This window comes from Myotis lucifugus, unplaced genomic scaffold (assembly GCF_000147115.1).
Source record: "Myotis lucifugus unplaced genomic scaffold, Myoluc2.0 scaffold_30, whole genome shotgun sequence".
NCBI lineage: Eukaryota > Metazoa > Chordata > Mammalia > Chiroptera > Vespertilionidae > Myotis > Myotis lucifugus.
In genome coordinates this window covers 9431076-9454037 of record NW_005871078.1, presented here as the reverse complement: position 1 = coordinate 9454037, position 22962 = coordinate 9431076, and the positions used below count along the sequence as shown (strand labels likewise).

Genomic DNA, 22962 nt, shown 5'->3' with positions numbered 1-22962 from the left:
CCTACTCCTTTCTGAATGGTCTTTTGAACCATAAGACACTTTTAGACTCTAGTTTCTAAAGTGGACATTTATTTTTTATTTGTTTATTTACATGTTTGCATGTGAGTGCACACAGAGCTACACAGCCACGATGGCTTTGGAATTTGGACCCTCACTGTTAAATCATGTATTGAGTCAGTCAACAAATAGTTACCCGGCCTCTCTCTCCCCATCGTGTGCAATCTACCGAGCTAGACAGCCTTCAGGCAGAACGGAATCAGTACAAGGACAGCAGGTGCTCCTTGGGGCCTGGAGAGATCACAGTGTTCTCCCTCTGACAGTATTTAGGGCAAGCCTAAGCTGTAGACCGAAGGCATAATCACAGCATCTGTGTTGATTGTGTGCCTTGCAGTTGGCTAAGGAAATTTACCGAAATGGATCACATCTTGGACAGATCAGATGATGAGGACAACATTTTCTTTGAAAATCCTCAAACTGACTCCCTTCAAGAGGCAGCTACTAAAAAACAGGTAAGGGAGAGACTTCAATGTCACGGTGGGGAAGAGAGGAACTTCTTATCTCCAAGCCGAAAGGCAATCTCCGAGGGTTTCCTTGTGGTACATCGGTGCAAGACCTCCAGAGCTTGCAACCAGGAGGGAGGCTTTGTCTCCTCTGAGGGCTGCTGTGAGCACTGCGGAGGCGTGCTAGCCGTCTGCAGAAAACTGTGCAGGACAAGTTACTCTGGTCCCTGGGATTTGTGACATTTTTCACCTTCGTGCAGATTACCACATGTAAAATCCCCCCTGCTCACAGGTTGTCTTCCAACAGAAGGCATCAGAAATATCTAGTTACTCTTAATTCAGTCTAAACCCTGCTCAGTCTTTGAAATTCAGTCACCCAGCTGACAAGGAGTGGGGGGAATTAAGACAAAGCCTGAGCTTGTCCTGGAAAGAGGTTATGCTTTCACTACCACTTAGATCAAAGCAAAGGCCCAGGCCCCCTCTATTATTGTTGAACAATATTTCCATAGATTCCCTGTGTGTGTTGGAGGGGGGGTGTCTATGATCTTGGGAAACATGAATTGAAGCGATCACTTTACCAATAGTTTCATCTGATTCTTTGGGGGCATCTCGTGCCTGGATTCCAGGGAAAGGCTGCTACCATTAGACCCGTTTTGCCACCACATCTCTCCTGCCTTCACGTGCCTTCCTGAGTGCTGTTAGTCAGTGAACTGTGACACCATCACTTGTTGACCCAGGACAGAATAAGTCTAATTAGAGAATAACATTATTCCCTGTGTACGAGTTTATCGAATAGTCCACACTCTCAGGCTATTCCTTACAAATTTCAAGTCAGGGCACAAGGTTTAGCAAAACGTGTTTAAATTGTTATGATTGTATTCTTCCTATTAATTTATTTACATGGAAAAATCTACAATTGCATAAATAAATCACATGCAGTTACATAATTAACACTTTGTATTTATAAATTAGCCTCTCTGCTGATAATAGGACAAATCTATGACTACTTGAGAAAGAAACATTTTTCTCTTATTCTCTGAAAGCAAACCAGAAGGTCTATACTTGGCATAAACTGACACTTTTTTGTTTTTATAAGGGAAGATCATAAGATTTAAAGGACAGGTTCAGAAAATGAACAGAGTTAATAGAAGTTAAAACACACACACACACACAATTGTTGGTTTAATTAATAAAATCGACTTTAGTCAAACTGCCAAAGCTGCCCTATCTAACCATCAAAGTACACCCCCCCCCCCAATATTTAGAAATGAATACTATTTTGCTCTGGTTTCACATTCCTGATCCCTCCCACTGTTCTACACAGTGTTGACTTTGGATGCCAGGTGAGTGAACAGACTTTCCTATTTCCTGCTTTTATCTGCATCTCTCACAAGCAAAATGTATTTGCCTACTTCTGGAGTCTGTTTATTCTAAAACTGCTTATTGAGCATCCGTTATGTGCTGGGCACTGTGAAGTGTGGGAGACATAGATAGAACCTCTTTCCCCTCAGTGAGCACTCATACTAGGAAGGGCTCAAACAAGGAAATAACAGCCATGTGCGACAGATCCATGCGAGGAGTCTCGGATGTGCTACAAAGTCATGGCAGGGGCCGTACAGGGAGATGGCCAGGAATATGACAACCGAGTTTTGAAGGATAAACTGGATGGGGAAAACATTTCAAAAAGATGGGACTACGCATGCAAAGACAGAGGGGCCAGAAAGAAATTGTGTTCTGAGAGAGGAAGGGTTCTGGGAAAGGAAAGGTATGATGGGCAAGTAGGTAGGCAGGACACTAAGATGTGGCGATAATGCAGGATGCAGGCTGGAAGCCAGGACACTGCTAGGCGTCAAGAACAGATGAGAACTGAAGGAAGGCACTGACCGGCAGCAGGATGCCATGAAGATGGGGGGAAAGGACACAGACTTAAAGGCAGGTGTTCTTGGGCTTGGACACCAAGTGGGTATGACATGGATAATAAAGAGAAAAAGGAATGTCTGCCAGGAAAATGCAAGGACCTCTTCCAGCATCTGGCAGAGGCATCTGGATGGATGAGGAGCCCATATGAGAGGATGGGGAACCTGGACAAGGTAGAGGGGAATACGATGAGTTCAGTTTTTTGCTTGCTGAAACTGAGGTGCCTATGGCACATCCAAATGGAGACATAGGAGCTCTTCAAAGAGCTGCCCATAAATAGAAAATAGTGCCCTGGGACATGTATCTCATGCAAGCACACTTTTAGTTTGTTATTATAACATATACACAGAATTCTTTATGTGTCTAATCCTGCAGATTTAAAAATATCTTTTACTTATATTTTCTGCCCTTTGACCCTTTTGTGGCACATTAACCATTCCAGTGGATTGATTACTAAAAGCAAGAAATATCGTCATAGATTATCGGACATAGAACTCTAGACATGATCCCGTCCAATTTTCTTATTCTAGAACAGAAAACAGCTTTAGAGGGTTAGGTGGATGGTTCAGCATCCACGGCTGTAAAACAAGGCTTAGAATTAAGATCCTCCAATTTCCAATCTTTCTCTACATCTCAGTGTATCTGCTGCTTTTGGCTATCTAATCAAACGGATTAGTGGGCCTGGCCGGGTGGCTCATTTGGTTGGAGCATCCTCTCACATACCAAACGGTGGCAGGTTTGATTCCCAGTCAAGGCAAGTACCTAGGTTGTGGGTTCAATCCCAGGTTGGGGCACATACAGGAGGCAACCCAATTGATTGTTTCTCCCTCTCTCTTTCTCTCCCTAAATCAATAAAAATTTATATTCAGGTGAGGATTTAAAAAAAAAAGATTTGATAGGAAGAAATTGAAATTGTAGGTGCCTTTTTTCCACGAAGAGGTAGTTAAATATAGTTGAGTCATATAATTCTTGGGAAATCTAGCCATGGTTTCTTCATCTATAAATGTGATAATGATCATCGTATCACTGATGTGGTGCCAGTGGGTTGTGAAAGTGACAATGATAGGGACTAGGTATTTCTTAATCTGAACTCAAGGCCTGGATATGATGAGAAGAGCCATGGTCTTGGAATCAGAAAAACAAATTCAAGTTCTGGTCCATACACTTACTAGCCATATGTATTGTTTTCCCATGTTTGCTGTAACAAATGACCACAATAAGCAATGTATTAAAAAAGTATTCTCTCACCCTAACCAGTTTGGCTCAGTGGATAGAGCATCGGCCTGAGGATTGAAGGGTCCCAGGTTCAATTCTGGTCAAGAGCATGTACCTTGGTTGCAGGGGGTGTGCAGGAGGCAGCTGGTTGATGTTTTTCTCTCATCGATGTTTCTAACTCTCTATCCCTCTCCCTTCCCCTCTGTAAAAAATCAATAAAACATATTTTTTTAAAAAAGTATTCTCTCAGAGTTCTGGAGGCCAGAATTCCGAAACCAAGGGGTCGCAGAGCCATGCCCCCTGGGAAGGCTCTAGGGGAGAACTCTTCCCTGACTTTCCCAGTGTTGGGTGGCCCCAGGCACTCCTTGGCTTGTGGATGCCTGTTTTCATGTGATCGTCTCTGTTGTGTTTGTGTTCTCTCTTCTGTCGCTCATTAGGACACTCATCATTGAATTTAGAGCCCACCCAGGTAATTAAAAAGGATCTCATCCCAAGATCCTTAACTTACATTTGCAAAGACTCTTTTACCAAATAAGGTCACATGACAGGGGCTTAAGACCGTAGACATAACTTTTTGAGGTGACTGCTTAGCCCACTACACCATACGACCTTGGGCAAATCACTAAATGTGAACAGGCGAGGGGATTTCAATACCTTCCTTTATCCACCTAAAGTCCATCATGAGAATTAAAAGAAATAACACACATGAAAGAAATTTGTAAAGAGCTATGTGAATGCTAGTTATTGTACTGACTTGGCCAGTAATTTATACAAAGATTTCAATAAAAGATTGATCTCCGCTCTAACCTTTTCTCCTTTCAGTCTGAAAATAGTTTTGCTGAAGCACAAGAATTTCAGACCAATCCTTTTCGAAGGGAAGGAGAAACATGTTACAGTGTAGTCACTAAAGATAAGAAATGTTCAGAGAGAAATCATTGTCAGTTGTGTGCGTGCACAGACTTGAAAGACCAGAAAATGCCTTAGATGTTTTTCTAGAACAAGGCAAAGAATAAAGAAACAAAGAAATAAATTTTGTAGGTCAAACTGACAGAGTAGGTTTTTCCCTCTAAACTCTTTATTATAAACAAAAACAAACAAAAAATCAACTTAGCCCTGGCCAGGTAGCTCAGTTGGTTAGAGTGTGGTCCCAATACACCAGGTTGTGGGTTCGATATCTGGTCAGGGCACATACAGGAGGCAACCAATGAGTACATAAATAAGTGGGACAAAAAATTGGTGGTTTTCTCTTTCTCTCTCTTTTTCTCCCTATCTCTCTCTCTATAATTAATCAATAATTTTTAAAAACTTAAAATATATATATTGATTTCTCATATTCTCATGCTTATATTTTAAAATTGTTGCCATTTGTCACATTTGCTTTATCTTTATATATGTAAATAGATGGAATATTTTGAGCCATTTAAAAGTAGGTCAAAGCATGACACTTCATTTCTGTTTATTTCAGATAGCATCACTAAAAACACTTTCTTCTATACAAGCAAAATGTCATTATCACTTAGAAAAATTAGCAATAATTCTACACAGTAATCTAATAGTCTCAATTCTCTAAATATTCCAATTCTCTAATTAACATCCAAATGTCTTTTGTGGCTGTATTTTTTTTAAAACCAGTATCCAAACAAGATCTATGCAATGCATTTGGTTGTTATATCTCTTTAGACTCTCTTAATATAGAACAGTCCCACCCCCTTTTTCTTTTCCTTGACACTGACTTTTTTTTTTGAAGAGACCAGTCCTCTTATTTGAGTGCAGTGCTAGAGTCCATGGAAAAATGGAATTCTATTACTCATCAGCACTGAAAAGAGCTGTGTATGTGGACGCCGAGGTTCTACATGTCCCTGCCCCAGCCTTCCTCTGTCAACGGAGCAGGAGAGCATGTCTTACAAATGCACTAGAAGGCTCCGGCCTCAGAGAAGGCTACTAGGATGTGCTTGCCCCCAGAGAAGGGGCCTGGGTAGGCTAGAGGGACCACCACCTGTTGTGATAACCCTTCTGTTCTGCTTTGCTACTTTCATGATCACTATCAGGATATGTTGGAGCTGGAGGCTGAGCATGATCAGGACCTGCAGAGTAAACAGGATGAGCAAGAAACACATGATGCTCAATGTGAGGACCCTCAACTCTCCACATCTGTGCAGTTTTCAGAGAACATCCCTAAACTGTAAGCTTCGACATAAGCAAAAGGAAACGTGTAATATGTTTTGTGGAGGGGAAAATGAACTTTAGCAGAGAACTTAGGGAAAGCTTTGGAGATTTAAAATACATACTTGAATTAAACCATGAAGCACTCATGTGCCCAAGTAACTACCTACACGTTCAGCAAGAATGCAGAATAAAGACATTTCTAAGGATATAGGTAGAGCCATATCACTCTCAGGTAATTTTCTAGATATGGAAAGTATTCTAATTATCATTAAAATATATTGTTAGGCCTTTGTAGACCCTTCCCCTATTGTATACCTCTCCATCCCGCTGAGCTGCCACCACTATCCTGAAATCAATACTTAACATTCACTCTATACAGGGAAATTAAAAAGATATCTATTGTTTTTACTAAATATAAAAATAGGCTTTATTTTCTCCATTCTTGAAAAGATCTGTTATAATGGGTATCAAATACATTCCAAACTTCTTTCTTGAGGCCTAACTGCCTCTGGGGCCTATTTTGGTGACAGAAAATGAATAAGCAAACCAACTTACCCTTTAAAAGAAGAGGGTTTGGACCATGTGAGATGTTTCCCATCGTTTTTACCTTAAAACTGATTATAATCATATTTTTGCAGGAGTCAGGAGAACATATTTTTCCAGCTAAACCACTGGAATACACAGATGGGTCTACAAGTGAAAGAACTCGGAGATGATCACATGGGCTGGATGAAGAAAATTAACAGTATTATACAAAAAGTAACCCTATCAGAAAGCACAGTGAAGAGGTAATTGTAGAGTGCTGAGGTTGGTCAGAAAATGATTAAAATTTTCATAGCTTCAGAAATTTTAGAAACTTGGGGCTTAAGGTGGTAAAGTTCTTAGGAAAGTCTCTAGGATGAGAAGTATAAAGTCTTATGTTAGAAGTTAATGTCACACCTGTCAGAATGGCTATCATCAATAAATCAACAAACAACAACAGTTGGGGAGGATGTGGAGAAAAAGGAACCCTCATGTACAATTGGTGGGAATGCAGACTGGTGCAGCTACTGGGGAAAGCAGTATGGAGTTACCTCAAAAAATTAAAAATTAAACTGCCATAGGACCCAGCGATTCCACTTCTGGGAATATATCCAAAGAAACCCGAAACACTAATTCAAAAGAATATATGCACCCCTATGTTCATTGCAGCATTATTTACAATAGCCAAGATTTGGAAGCAGCCCAAGTGCCCATCAGTAGACGAGTGGATAAAAAAGCTGTGGCACATTTACACAATGGAATACTCCTTAGCTGTAAAAAAGAAATCTTACCTTTTGCAACAGCATGGATGAACCTGGAGAGTACCAGTATTAAGCTAAGTGAAATAAACCAGTCAAAGGAAGACAAGTACCATATTTCACTTATATGTGGAATCTAATGAATAAAACAAATTGGGGAACAAAATAGAAACAGAGTCACAGATACAGAGAACAGACTGACAGTTGTCAGAGGGGAGGTGGGCTGGGTGAAAAAGGTGAAGGGATTATGAAAAAAAAAAAAGAAAGAAAGAAAAGAAAACTCCCTGGCCAGAAAGTTCAGTTGGTTGGAGCATCATCCTGTACATCCTGATGAGTGAACATCATCCTGTACACTTTTGACTTCACCAAAAGGTTTTGATCTGACCCCTGGTGAAGTCATGTACTGAAGGCAACTGATGGACGTTTCTCTCTCACATCAATCTCTCTCTCTCTCTCTCTCTCTCTCTCTCTCTCTCTCATAATATATATATATATATATATATATATAGAATATATAATATATATGATATCCTATATATATATATATATATATATATATATTCCTCCTTGGGTAAGGATTAAAAAATTGCACAAAAAAAAATCCCCCAAACATTGAGGAAATAGGGCTGAGGGGAGGTCGAAGAGGGCAAAAAGAGGATAAATGGTGATGGAAGGAGACTTTACTTGGGGTGGTTAATGCGCAATAAAATATACAGATGATGTATTATAGAATTGTACACCCGAAATCTATAATTTTATTAACCAACTAGAGGCCCAGTGCATGAATTCATGCACAGATGGGGTCCCTCAGCCTGGCTGGCGATGAGGGGCTGATCAGGGCTGTCTCGCCCAGTCCCGATCGGGGCAATGGGGGCTGGCTGGCCAGGGAGGGACCCTGGGAGGGCTCCAGGGCATGTCTGGTCCTCTCGCCCAGTTCCGATCGGCTGGACCCCAGCAGCAAGCTAACCTACCAGTTGGAGCGTCTGTCCCCTGGTGGTCAGTGTGCATCATAGCGACTGGTTGAGTGGTCAACTGAACAGTTGACTGGTTGGACACTTAGCATACTATGCTTTTATTATATAGGATGTCACCCTAATAAGTTTAATAAAAAATAAAACAGTGAACATATAAAAAATTAAAATGTATTGCTTTTTCTAAAAATACCAAAGTTAATATCACAAAATCTCAAAGCCTATCCAAAGTTATCTGCATCTTCTCTTAAGGGAATGACTTCCCTTATAGGTTCTTTAAATTGTAGACCCATCAGTGTATTCCAGAAGTCATGCTAATAGGTATCAAAGGGGGGTTTACAGGTCCCCAATGATCCTTGAGTTTTATCAAGTACTATCTAAAAGAATCCCACCAGTTCAGCATGAAAAAATATTAAATTGTATTTGTTTAATGAATATATAAACTTAAGTGCAAAGTTTTAAGATGAAACAGAAAAAATAAAATTGTTATCTATATAATCACTGGTATAGAGAGAATGGACTTTGGAGTTAGAAGGACACAGGTTTGAATCCTGACATTGGCATTTCTTGGATAAGTTAATCAGCCTTTTCTGACTTTTGACTTTTATTGTCTATAAAAAAGGGACTGATGACAGCCATTTCATTGGTTTCTTGTGGGAATTAAATAAACTACTGTAGGTAAAGAATTTAACACAGTGTCTGATGCACAATAAACAATAAATGCAAGTTATTCTTAGAAATAAATTCCTCTGGTCTTCTGAACCATCCTACCACATTCTAAATGCTTTCCCACTGCAGGGCTACTCTTCCTGTAAGCATTTTCTCACCTTTCAGTTAAATATCTTCCCAAGGAGTTAAGCATTACCATGCCTTTCACTTAAATATCTCTTCCTAGCAAGCCTTCTTCTGACAATCCTACCCCAAATAGCTCTTTTTCTTCCAAAACACTAATATTTGCTTTTTAAAAGAGTTTGTGGTTTTTTCTTCAAATCCTATACATTAATTTTAATTACTTTAAACATTAAAGCATAATTTATATACAGTAAAATTATGTTTTTTAAAAAATATTTTAATTTTATATATAGAGAGAGAAACACCTCTCGGCTGCCTCCTGCATACCCCCTACCAGCGATCAAGCCTGAAACCTGGTCATGTGACCTGACCTGGGAATGGAACTGGTAATCTTTTGGTGCATGGGACAACGCCCAACCAACCGAGCCACACTGGCCAGAGCAAAATTATGTTTTTATTGCAAGTTTTGAAAAATGCATACAGTTATACAGCCACCACAGTGACATAGAACACTTTCACCACTCATTACATCTCATGCCTTTTGGGTTAACCACTCTCCCCTGCCTAAGCTGCTGGTGAACACTGATCTGCTCTCAATCCCTACAGTTTTGCCTTTCCCAGTCTGTCACATAAATGAAATTGTACTGTATGCAACCTTTTGAGTTTATCTTCTTTCACTTAGTCTAATACATTTGAGATTCACCTATTTTGTTGCATGTATCAGCAGTTTGTTTCTTTTTGATGCTGGATAGTATTCCATTATGCAAATATATCACAGTTTATCCATTCACTAATTGAAGCACATTTAGTGTATTTTTTGGCAATAAAGACACACAGATTTTTGGCTATTCAATTTTAAGAATAATATATTTTTGTTTTTCCATGTAGATTTTAGAATCAGCTTGTCAACTCTGTTGTGATTTTTTAAAAAACTGCCATTAATAAATTTTGGAAGAAATAACATTTTATCATATTGACTCCTTCACTTAATGAATAGAGTATATCACTATATTTATTTAGGTCTTTGATTCCTTCTAACAGTGTTGCATAGTGTTCATTGTAGAAATATGAAATATTTTTTATTTCTTTAGGTTTATGCCTATGTATTCATGCTTTTGGTACTACTGTAAATGGTACTTTAAAATTTTCAACTCCTAATAGTTAATTGTTGTTATATAGAGTTGGTTTTTGTGTATTAACCTGTCTTGTGACTTTAATAAACTCATTTATTATCTCCAGTAGTTTTTGTAGGTTATTTGGGATTTTCCACATAGAAAGCCATATCATGAGCAAATAGAGACAGCTTTATATCTTCCTTTCCAATCTATATGCCTTTTACTTCTTCTTGTTGCCTAGTTGTATTGGCTAGAACCTCTCTAGTACAATGTTGAATAAGTGGAGAGATAGCAGCTAGTGGACATACTTACCTTGTTTTGTTGATGTTAGATGCTTTTAAAAAAATATATTTTATTGATTTTTTACAGAGAGGAAGGGAGAGGGATAGAGAGTTAGAAACATCGATGAGAGAGAAACATCAATCAGCTGCCTCCCGCACACTCCCCACTGGGGATGTGCCTGCAACCAAGGTATATGCCCTTGACAGGAATCGAACCTGGGACCTTTCAATCCACAGGCCAACGCTTTATCCACTGAGCCCAACTAGTCAGGGCTAGATGCTTTTTTAAAGATATCCTATCTCAAATTGAGAAAATTTCTTATGTTCCTAATTTACTGAGATTTTTTTAACATCAGAATAATCTGATTTTTTTCAATTCTATGAATGATCATTTTGTATTTGTTTATAGTCTCTTGACATGGTGTGTTATAATGACTAATTTTTGAATGCTGAATCAGCCTTGAATTCACAGAATAAAGCTCATTTGGTCATAATATGTTATCCTTTTTATATATTGTTGGATTCACTTCACTAAAGTGAAATTTTTAGAAGTATGTTAATGGGAGATATTGGTCCATGCTTTTATTTTCTTGTAATGTGTAGTGTTAGTAGAAGGATACTTGTCTCATAGGAAAAACTTGGATGTTTTCCTACCTGTTTGTGTGGAACTTGCATTCCTTATATGTTTAGTTGAATTCACCAGGAAGTCATATTTCCTGGATATTTCATTGTGGTAAGATTTTTAACTCCTTTATGCTACCTCTTTATGGCCACAGCCATTCATTCTCCCAATTCCTGGCAACAACAAATCTGTTTTCTATAATTATATTATTTCATAAACATTACATAAATCAAATCATGCAATATGTATCCCTTTGAGATTAGTTTTTTCACTTGGCACAATTTCTTTGAGGTTCACTCAAATTGTTGCATATATCAACAGTTCCTTCCTTTCCATTACTGAATAGTAGTCTGTGATATATATATATATATATATATTCACAAAAATTTGTGCACTCGGCGGGGTGCACTCGGGGGGGGGGCATCCCTCAGCCTGGCCTGTGCCCTCTCGCAGTCTGGGACCCCTCGGGAGATGACCACTTGCTGGCTTAGGCCTGCTCCCTGGGGGATTGGGCCTAAGATGGCAATCAGACATCCCTCTGGCAGTCCGGCAGCCCTCGAGGGATGTCCACTTGCCAGTGGGGAGCAGACCTAAGCTGCAGTCGGACATCCTTAGCACTGCTGAGGAGGCAGGAGAGGCTCCCACCACCACCGCTGTACTGGTAGCCGTCAGCCTGGCTTGTGGCTGAGCAGAGCTCCCCCGTGTGGGAGTGCACTGACCACCAGAGGGCAGCTCCTGCATTGAGCATCTGCCCCCTGGTGGTCAGTGTGTGTCATAGTGACTAGTCATTCCCAGTCTTTCTGCTGTTAGGGTCAGTTTGCATATTACCCTTTTACTATATAGGATAGAGGCCTGGTGCATGGGTGGGGGCCGGCTGGTTTGCCCTGAAGGGTGTCATATTACCCTTTTACTATATAGGATAGAGGCCTGGTGCACGGGTGGGGGCTGGCTGGTTTGCCCTGAAGGGTGTCCCAGATCAGGGTGGGGGTCCCCACTGGGGTGCCTGGCAAGCCTAGGTGAGGGGATGATGGCTGTTTGCAGCTGGTCACACCCCCTTCAGGGTGGGGGTCCCCCCTGGGGTGCCTGGCCAGTCTGGGTGAGGGGCTGAGGGCCGTTTTCAGTCTGGCGGCGACTGAAGCTCCCAGCCTCTCCTTTTTTCTTTTTCTTTTTATTCTGGGATTTATTTACCTTCTATAGCTGTCACTGGAGCTGAGAGCAGGCTCCAGCTCTGAGGCCATGGCTGGCTGAAAGCAGGTATCTGGGTTTGTTTAGCTTCTGTAATTGAAACATTGTTGCTTTTGGAGCTGTTGCTTCAGGAGCTCAGAGCCGGGCCGCGGCAGGCGGGGAACCTTGGCTTCCTCCATCACTGGAGCAAGCAAGCCTCATGTTCACTTCAGCTGCGTGGCTGCCGGCCACCATCTTGGTTGGCAGTTAATTTGCATATCGCCCTGATTGGCCAATGGGAAGCGTAGCAGAGGTATGGTTAATTACCCTATTTGTCTATTATTAGATAGGATATATATATATATATATATATATATATAGAGAGAGAGAGAGAGAGAGAGAGAGAGAGTTTGTTTAATCATTCACCCACTGTTTAATCATTCACCCACCAAAAGTCAATTGCACAATTTCTAGTTTTGGGCTATTATGAAAAAAGCTACTTTAAACATTTATGTACAACTTCCTATATGAAAATAAATCTGAATTTCTCAGTTGTCCCAGAGTGAAATCACTGGGTCATAGGGTAAGTCTGTTTTTAGTTTAATTTTGACAGAAACTGCCAAACTATTTTCCAGATTGTCCATACCATTTTACATTCCCTCCCACCACCAATGTATGAGTGATCCAAATTCTCCACATCCATTTGGTGTTATTACTGTTTTCCATCTTAGCTATCTGATAAGTTACACGTGTAGTGATATCGCACTGTAGTTTTAAATTTGCAAATCTTTCATGACTAATGGTGTTAAAAATCCTTTCATGTGTTTTTTGCCATCTATACATTTTTTTGGTGAAATTTCTGTGCGTGTCTTTTGTTCATTTTCTAATTGGAGAGTTTTTTTAAAAATATATTTTTATTGATTTCAGAGAGGAAGGGAGAGAGAGATAGAAACATCAATGATGAGAGAGAATCATGGATCGGCTGCCTCCTGCACACCCCCTACTGGGGATCAAGCCCGCAACCGGGAATCAACCATGATCTCTTGGTTTATAGGTCAACACTCAACCACTGACTGAGCCACACTGGCTGGGCAGGTCTTCCATTTCTTTGCTATTATCTAAATTATTTAGAGTATTGTTGTTTTTTACTTTTTTTGAATTGCATTTATGTCTCCCTATTCCAACACAAGCACTATCCAAGAGTCTTCTATTATAGGAATTGGATTTAATTTTTTTTAAAGATTAAAATTGATCCTTCTAAAAAGATCAAAAAGAGATTATGAGATTTTTCTTAATCCACAGACTTAGCCCATCTCCTGGTCTGTTTGCAGCTTGTTAAGTGAGGTGATGTCTTTGGAGGGCCAAATTGAAAAGCTGGAGTTACACCAGGGCCGTGACCCTGACAAGGGGGAAAACATCAAGGTAAGCTGGAGGCTTGGGAAGGACAACAGGGAGGCTGTGGGGACCCTGCCATCGCTTGTATTGCTTAACAGGGTCATAACAAGAATTAAAACCCATCTTCTGTCACGAGAAGAATGGGATCTGGTGGTCAGTTCTGAGCTCCTTTCACCTGTTACACTTCTATTCTCTGATGAAAGAAAAAGGCCAGATTTTAAAAATTCTATCTAGAAAATCGGTCAGACAAATAAGATAGATTTATATCTTGATGCCATCTTAAGATAAAGATGAATACCTTATGGAAAAACTCTTCATCCTTGTATCCCACCACCTAACAGTACAGAGAAGATACGAAATAAGTATTTGTGAAGAACTGCATCCTTAGAGTGTACGAGATATAGTTGCACCTGTCTTTGCTTCCTTCATGAAGAGTTCTCTGTTGGTTTTCACTGTCTCCTAAGTTTTCCTGTTGTTTTTGTCTCCTTACGTTTCTTAGAGAAAGGTTTGATTTTCCCTTTTATAATGATTCATAAAATATTGCAAGAAAGGTAGTGATCGACTCTGGAAAATAATTAGACTTTAGAGCCCTGACTGATAACTTTTTCTGCTCTACTAAACTTCAGGCCTTTGAAGAAAAGTCTCTAAAAAAAGAAAAAGTCTGTGTCTAGCTCCCCCCCCCCCCACCACCACCTTTTTTTTTTTTTTACTGAAATTGCCAGCCCCAGCTTTAGCTTAAGCCAAAGAGTTTAAATTAAGTGGATTTTGGAAGAAGTAAAGGAGAAATAGCTCTTTTATTGTAAGAAGGTAATGTAATTTAAACCCTCACATATGAAAAGCCATCTACAGATTAGCACAGATTTATTACCAAGGAAAAAATTACTTTTAACCGTGACTCGGTCCAATGTTTTAAGGTAGCAACCTCATTTTGTGCTAGTTGAAAAGTCAAGAATGTTTTTCACTGTCCTTGGGTTTTGGAAATTGCAAACTGTGAAAAGAGGGAAGAGGACAAAGGTCAAGAACTATTCTGCCTTAGAAAATTCCGTCAAAAGTCAGCTGTACTACAGGAATGTGGATTTCAGCAGGAGTCAGGGCTAGGGAGGGATGAATATCAAAGGAATGAGGAGGAAGATAAACAAGCACAAAAATAAATGAAAGTGCGATTTAAAAAAACAAAACAAATAAGAGCTTGCGGATACTTTGAAAGGGCAAGACATCACAGATATGTATGAAGATTCTCTCTGGAGTTACACAGCTGCGTATGCACTTAAAAATATAGTCTCAAACTTAAAAATTAAAAACAGCACAAATATCCACCAAGTGACGTGTGGATAAATTGTAACACATGTTGTAAAATGGAATACTACTAAGCAATAAAAAGGAATGGCCTTCCTATTCATCCAACCACATGAATGGATCTCAAGTGCATTATGCTAAGTGAAAAAAGCCAGACTCAGAAGATTCCATAATTCATGATTCCATTTGTGTAACACTGAAAAGGGCAAAAATAGAAACAAAAAATAGATTAGTAATTGCTAGAGTCAAGTGGGTAAGAGGAGTAGGAGATCGACAAAAAGGCACAGGAAATTTGGGGTGTGATGGACATATTCCAGACCTTGTTATGGGGGTGATTATATGACACTGTGCATTGGTCAAAATTCATAGAATTGCACACTTTATAAAAGGTGAGTTTTACTGTATATAAATTATAACCTCAATAAACATGACTTTTAAAAAATGGACACAGGTTCTGTCCTCAATAAGTCTAATGGTTGATGGGAAAGCCTGCGTAAAAACAAATGCAGTGGTTTAATGAGTAAGAAACTTTAAATATAATTGTTACAGATGCAAAGTCAGTAGGACTGGTTCTAGGTTTACTCTAATGAAGGGAAAAGTGAGCATTGTTAGAAACAGATATGGGAACAGTAAACCAAGTTTGGGAAAATTAAAGGAGAAATAAGTTAATGAAGTTTTAAATATCACATGAATTGGCTTATTTATCTCTCATGAAGAAATGGTATAACTCAGCAAGCCATAAAAGAGGAGAAGGGAAATTTGGTAAAAGCATTTAAACACACACACACACACACACACACACCAAAAGACCTTTAAACTAAGAATAGTTTAAATCTACCTTTGAGGCAGATTTGGGGTGTTGCCTCCTGTTGAGTCCCCAAGTCCACACATTTTCTGAAGTCTCCATAAGAATATCTAGACTTTCATTCTGAGACTTACTCCCATCTCAGTTATCTTTGATAGTACTGTGTAAATATATTTTCTATGTAAACAAACCAGGGCACCAAGTAAAATATGATGATTATATCACAGCTATTTTCTAAATAATTAAATGCCACAGTTCAGGGGTAGGTAATGAACAAACTTGGTAAAGAAGGGTGTAGAGTATACATTCTCTATAGCTGTTTGAGGGCAAATACTTACTGATATCCAATCAGCACAGTGCCTAGCTCAGTAGTCTCTTACATAGGATATGGCCAATAATATCTTGATTTAATTTAATATTGATTTTGGATATCAGCCCCCAGAATAATAAGGAAAAAAATGGCTTCTATTAAATCTCAAACTTTTGATCATGAATTAGCTTTCTTCTGAAAATCATAATTTGTTTTGTCTCAATTTCATAAATCATTCTTTATAACTTTTGTTTTATACCCTTTGTTTTAAAGGAGAAGATTGTGGAAATTAAAAAGCAACTAGGAGAAATGGATAACAAATTTGTCCAGGTAATAATAAAAAATGGCTTTATAATTGAGGAAGAAAAACAGTTCTCCAAAGAAATCTCAGATTTAGAGAATATTAGTGATGGAATCTAAAATTTGATGAAAGATAGAATTTTAAACCTAGAAGAGAACTTAGGGTCTTATAATCTATGCCCTCATTTTCAGAAGAGAAAAGCATGACTCAGAAATATGAAGTGATCTGCCCATATTTCCAGATGAAAAGAATCAGTCTTGCTCTTGCTCTCCCATAAATAAATATATGTATATATTCATATGTATGTATATATTTTAAATATATGTATATATTTTGAATATATGTATATGTTGATGTATATGTATATATTTTGAATATATATGAATATATGTATTTATTTTAATATATACATGTACATGTATTTATATATCTAAATATACCAAAATATTTATATTTAAATGTATATATTTTTTTTCTTAACAAAACTAATACATGGTTACTTTAATAAGTAAAACATTATAGAAATTTTTGATATTAAAAATGAAAAATAATCCTACTCACTCAACAATAAACATGGTGAACATTATTTTTTTAATTCTCACCCGAGGACATGTTCTTTACTTGCCTTGGCAAGGGCTTCTTTAATAATCAATTTCTATTTTAAAATAAATAAATAAATTTTAAAATTGAATTTATTGGGGTGGCATTGGTTAATAAAATTATACAGGTTTCAAGTGTACAATTCTACAATATATCATCTGCATATTGTATGGTGTGTTTACCACTCCAAGTCAATAAATTTCTAGAAATGGCACCTCTATCTAGAACCCATCTTCCTTGAATCCCAAAATACTGTTCTTCCTGCTATAGCTCTGCTCTTCAAGTCATGCTGTAAATCTATTATGGGATGATTATTTAAAACCTTTAAAATGTTTTACTCCTGACGTATGTGCAATTGGCATTTATGTCTTAGAAGGTGATGGTTTGCTTTCGGCTTGTGTCTTGATCTTAAGATAGAAACCAACCAGAGCCGTGTGTTACCTCTACCTGGCAACCTCTAGGAGACAGGGCAGGGAAAGAGGAAATACAGCTTTTATGGTTCTTTTGCTAAACCATAAGGCCCAAATATTCAAACTAACATAATGAGGACTTAACATGTATATAGTATAAATTTTTAAATATTTAAATTTCATATAATTTTCTTTTTTTCCTCATAATTACACTATGTTTCTCTAACTAGTGGCCTGGTGGATGGTTTTTAAGGAGCAAAGGAAGAGCAATAAGAGAAAAAGACGATTTATTTTAAGCAGTTGTTAATATAAATTTACACTTCTAAAACATTAAAGATAATTGTATTAATCTTTTGGTTATTCCTCCTGCAATTTATCATGATTACACTATGAATTTACTCCAGGGACCAAGGATTTTACTGAGTAAAAATAATTTTTGTTAAAGCTACTTGATAATTAAGTGGCATCAAAATGAGTCAGACTTTATTGTAGAATAAATATAATTTCTATTTTACCCCAAATTGTGGGTATCTTTTCAGGTTGATGCTTGTAATGAAGCTCATGAATTAAAGGAGAAACTCGTTGCAAAAATAGAGGTAAGATTTCACTGTTACATGAGTTCAAATAATGGTAAGATAAAATGAATCAAATATAAGTACAGAGGCAATCCTTTCCCTAGAAGTGGAGAATGTACCGCATACTGATCTCTCTCTACCCTTATTGCTGTCCTCTTCCCCTCCTAGCCTTCTGCTTTGGGCCAACAGAACATCTCGCACCCCTGGGCTGCTTCCACGTCTCCTCCATCTGGAGCTTACCCTCTATGTATACATATTACCCATTCTTCAAGGCTCAGCTCACATGTCATCTCTTTTAGACCTTCCCTAATCTTCCTTACCCAGAAAAATGACTCAATATTGAACTCCTCCCACAAGATCTTATACACTGAGGTAAGTGTGAATGAATGGGTGAATGAAACAATGAATAAATGAACCAACCTGTCACCTGCTCAGAGGTACCTGAGGACCCCACTTTCTAGAGTAGATGCCCACCACCAAGACTTAACTACTCTGTCTCATCACCTTGTTTATTTTGTCTTTGGCATGTATCTTAATCTATAACGTCTAATGTGTATATGTGTTTAGCATGTAATTCTTTGTCTAATTTGCTTTAAAAAGCCTCCATGCAATACAATGCACATTCCTTGTCTATTTTGTTAGCCATTGCATCCTAGAACAGTGCCTGGTAGGAATCACCAAAAAAAATGTGTCCTACATAGATGAACAAATTGGATAGATAAATTCAGTACAAGGATAATTAACTTTCTACATGAATAGTCCAGCAAAGATCAACATGTGGGTTTTGTTTAATTTTATACCCATGGTGCTAACTTACTCTGTGATCGTGTCTCTTTCTAATAGGTGAGAATGTCTGCCAATGACCTCCTCAAGTGATTCGATGTGGGCCCCTGAGGTGTTCTGGGGAAAAGCACTCTGCATCATCTACAATAAGACTGGCAGATACCTAGAATCATTTTTTAAAATATATTTTTATTGATTTCAGAGAGGAAGGGAGAGGGAAAGAGAGATAGAAACATCAATGATGAGAGAGAATCATTTATTGGTCCACACTGAAGATCGACCCGCAACCCGGGCATGTGCCCTGACCGGAATCAAACAGTGACTTCCTGGTTCATAGGTTGATGCTCAGCCACTGAGCCACACTGGCCAAGCTAGAATCATTTTTTAAAAGATGATAGTTGATTGTTCTTCTTTCCAGAACTTCTGCAAGGATATGACTGTGATGAATAAAAGACTGGGGATGTACCCAATGAGAGAAGAGCACACAGACTCTCGGAGTCCTAAAGACACGGGTAGGGAAGAAATGGAGCGTCTGCTTCTTCAGGCTCCCCCGACCCCTCCAGAGCAGAACTTCCCTCCTCGCAGTACCTTGTGGTGAGTCAGAGAAAGGAGCTGTGGGGGCTGGACAGGCCCTCGTGTGTATGAACAATAGTAAGATTAAGCTTCAAGTGTTAATGAAGTGTTGTTTCATCTCCTTTTATAAATTATTTCTGTACTTTAAAAGTCATAGTATTTTGATTTTTAGATATAGATCAATTGCATTAGATACACACACACACATATATATATACATATACATATATATTTCTTATTGCTTTAGATAACTATATGTATAAAATCTTAAAGGATGGTGTCTGCAGAGTGTGATGCAGCCACCTCCACCAGAGAAGCATACCTGCTAAGCAGACTTGAAAACCTCTGCTTGCTGAACAGGATGCCTCTCCCGTGTACAGTATTGAAGACATACACAATGGCAAATTCTGACTCTTTGAACTTCTTTCTAGAGATGCCACACCATCACATATACCCTGAGCATCTATACTTTTTAAAAATATATATGATGAACGTCTTTTATATTTCAAGTCCCCAAATGATCAAGATTTCTGCCTTTAGTAGCCCATGGAGTATTAGGAGACAGATTTAAAATAATTTAATTGCAATAATATGCTGTGAGCCCTATGTCAGAATTACATGCAAGGTACAGTGCACACAAAAGAGGGAGCTGAAGATTCTTCTGGTTTGGTGGTTGGGGATAAAGAATCAGAAGTAGAGCCTGGCCAGTGTGGTTCAATGGTTGAGCATCGACCTAAGAACCAAGAAGTCATGGTTCAATTCCCAGTCAGGGCACATGCCCGGGTTGCAGGCTCAGTCTTCAGTGTGGGGCGTGCAGGAGGCAGCAGATTGGTGATTCTCTCTCATCATTGATGTTTCTATCTCTCTGTCTCTCTCCCTTCCTCTCTGAAATCAATAAAAACATTTTTTTAAAAGATGTTCATCATGTTCAACAAAAATTAGTTAAGTGAGGAGTAATGTCAATGAAAATGGTGGAATAAAGACCCCCCAAATTTCCTCCTCTATAAAGTCAACAAGAGAGCTGGAAAAAAATGGTCAGAACAATTTTTTTCAGAAACCTGTAAATTAAGGATCCCAGTATCCAGAATATATAAAGAACTCTTACAATCCAAAAACAAAAAGACAAACAACCCAATTTCCTAAATGAACAAAGGAGTTGAATAGGCATTTCTGCAAAGAAGATACACAAATAGCCAACAAGCACATAAAAAGATGTTCAACATCATTGGTCATTTGGGAAATGCAAATAAAAGTCATAAGATACCTCTTTACTACACCACTAAGTATAGTTAAAGAGACAGACAATAACAAGCATGTGGAGAATTTAAAACCCTTAGGTATTACTAGTGGGATTGTAAAAGGGTGCAGTCACTTTGGAAACAACTTGGCAGTTCCTAAAAATGTTAAGGGAGCTGCCGTATGACCCACTCCTAGGTATGCACCCAAAAGAACTGAATATATATGCTCACAAAACACCTGTACATGAATGTCCACAGCAGCATTTTCATAATAGTTAACAAGTAGAAACAATACAAATATTCAGTAATCAATGAATAGGTAAATAAAATGTGGGATTTTTCAGCCACAAAAGAGAATAAACTATGATATATGCTATAATATAGATGACCCTTGAAAATGTTATGCTAAGTGAAAGAAGTCAGACACAAAAGGACACACACTATATGAATCTATTCATATGAAATGTTCAAAATAGGAAAATCCATATAAATAGAACATAGATTAGTGGTTGGCAGGCCTGGGGGTAATGGGAAATAGAAAGCAACTGTTCATGGGTACAGGTTTTCTTTTTGGGGTGATAAAAACACCCTGAAATTACATAGTAGTGATGGTTGAACAAGCTTATGGATAAACTAAAAGCCATGGAATTGTTCTCTTTAATAAACGTGTGAAGCAATTATTTGTAGAACTACCAAGAGATAGCCAGTGGTGATAATGCCGAGAAACTTGACTCAGATTTACAGAATCCACTGAGTGAGGTCACGAAATAGACCCATAGTTAGCTTGAGCTGCGCGCTAGAGTTTCTCTTCTGAAATGTATGAAACTGGCTTATCTGTGACATTTCTTTTCTTCTTCGTGTTTTTCTGGCTTTTCCAGATCTTCTACCCTAATCATGTATTGCATTTATAATTAGTAAATAATAATGCAAGGAGTGAAAAGCAAATAAATAAACTACATCATAGTTACAGCCCAGGAGGAGGAGTCCTCAGACTTGGAAAAGCTTCTATTACTTTATAAGGGTAATTCTGATGCCAGGACAAAAATGGCGATAGAGAGGCCTGAGTTCCATTTGCCACATTGTATTTTGTGTCCTGAGGAAAATCTAACTGCCCCGTGCCTTTATTTCCTCCCAAATAGGCATCATATAAACCTCCTAAATGAGGTAAAGATGGCAATCATCTGTGAGAAGACCATTTCAGAGGAAAGAGCCCCACAATATGGAGGGTTTCATTGTTTCATGACTATGGAATGTTAGGATTCCAGAATCAGTCCTGAAATGAACTTAAGTGCTCAACTATTTTGCAGATGTCAACTGAGGTCAAGAGAAGTTCAGTTACTTACTCGAAGTTATAGAGCTACCTGGGTGGAGGAGCCAGGAGTCACGTCAGTGTGGTTTTCTTCAGAATGTTCTTTTTTTTTCCATATTAATTTTTTTTATTTTTTTATTTTTTAATATATTTTTTTATTGCTTAAATTATTACAAAGAGTATTACATATTTCTCCTTTTTCCCCCCCGCCCTTGACAATCCCCTGGCCTCCCCTACCCCCCAGTGTCTTATGTCCATTGGTTATGCTTATATGCATGCATACAAGTCCTTTGGTTGATCTCTTACCACCCCCCTGCCCCCCCACCCTCCCCAGCCTTCCTGCTGTAGTTTGACAGTCTGTTCGAGGCAACTCTGCCTCTGTATCTATTATTGTTCAAAAGTTTATAATGGTCTCTATTATCCATGAATGAGTGAGATTATGTGGTATTTTTCCTTCATTGACTGGCTTATTTCACTTAGCATAATGCTCTCCAGTTCCATCCATGCTGTTGCAAATGGTTAGAGTTCCTTCTTTTTTACAGCAGTATAGTATTCCATCGTGTAGATGTACCACAGTTTTCTAATCCATTCATCTACTGATGGGCACTTAGGCTGTTTCCAAATCTTAGCTATGGTGAATTGTGCTGCTATGAACATAGGGGTGCATATATCCTTTCTGATTGGTGTTTTTGGTTTCTTGGGATATATTCCTAGAAGTGGGATCACAGAATGTTCTTAACACATGTTTTCTTTCCTTGTAGGAAACGTGCACTGAGGATTTTCATCACATTTTATGCCCTCACCTTCACTGTACTTTCATGTTACATATTATTTTTTGATGCCACGTTTATCTTTGAAAGCGTGCTCCCTACAATGCTTGGGCGCCGCAGAACGTGGGAACTACGGGAGATTATTGTGCCTTTCTTAAATTTGGAAGTGGAAGACTTGTTACCCTCCTAAAGATACAGAAGTTGCTGTTACACTACTGACTTTCTCCCCAATAAAATTCTGGCTGTTCTTGTGTTATGGTGGTTAACCTGTTTTTTAAAAAATACTATAGGGTGTTTGGCAAAGGACATGGTAGTCATGTAGCAATTGGTTGATCACAGACAGAAAAAAACGAAAGCAGTTTATCTCTACCCTTAAACGCATAACGATTCCTCAAATCATTCCACACATTGATTAAAACATTTACTTCAAACCACTAACCTCTCTCCTCCTCCAACAGTGAGGACACTGAGACTATCTAGTATTAGCTTCCTCGGTTATTTCACCCATTTGACCTCTAATGTCTCAGAAAAGAAAGCACAGAATTCCTCTCCATTGTTTCCCATTTTACTTAAA

The 22962-nt window shown here is 38.5% G+C and overlaps 1 protein-coding gene across 1 annotated transcript; it reads left to right on the top strand.

Annotated features, from left to right (window-relative positions):
* The first annotated feature begins 413 nt into the window (after positions 1-413).
* Positions 414-22578, top strand: SMCO2 (single-pass membrane protein with coiled-coil domains 2). Its single transcript, XM_006086774.2, has 8 exons — positions 414-509; positions 5681-5814; positions 6437-6586; positions 13355-13445; positions 16103-16159; positions 17680-17736; positions 18917-19092; positions 22380-22578. The coding sequence occupies exons 1-8, from the start codon at positions 414-416 to the stop codon at positions 22576-22578; spliced, it is 960 nt and encodes a 319-aa protein (XP_006086836.1).
* The last annotated feature ends 384 nt before the right edge of the window (positions 22579-22962 follow it).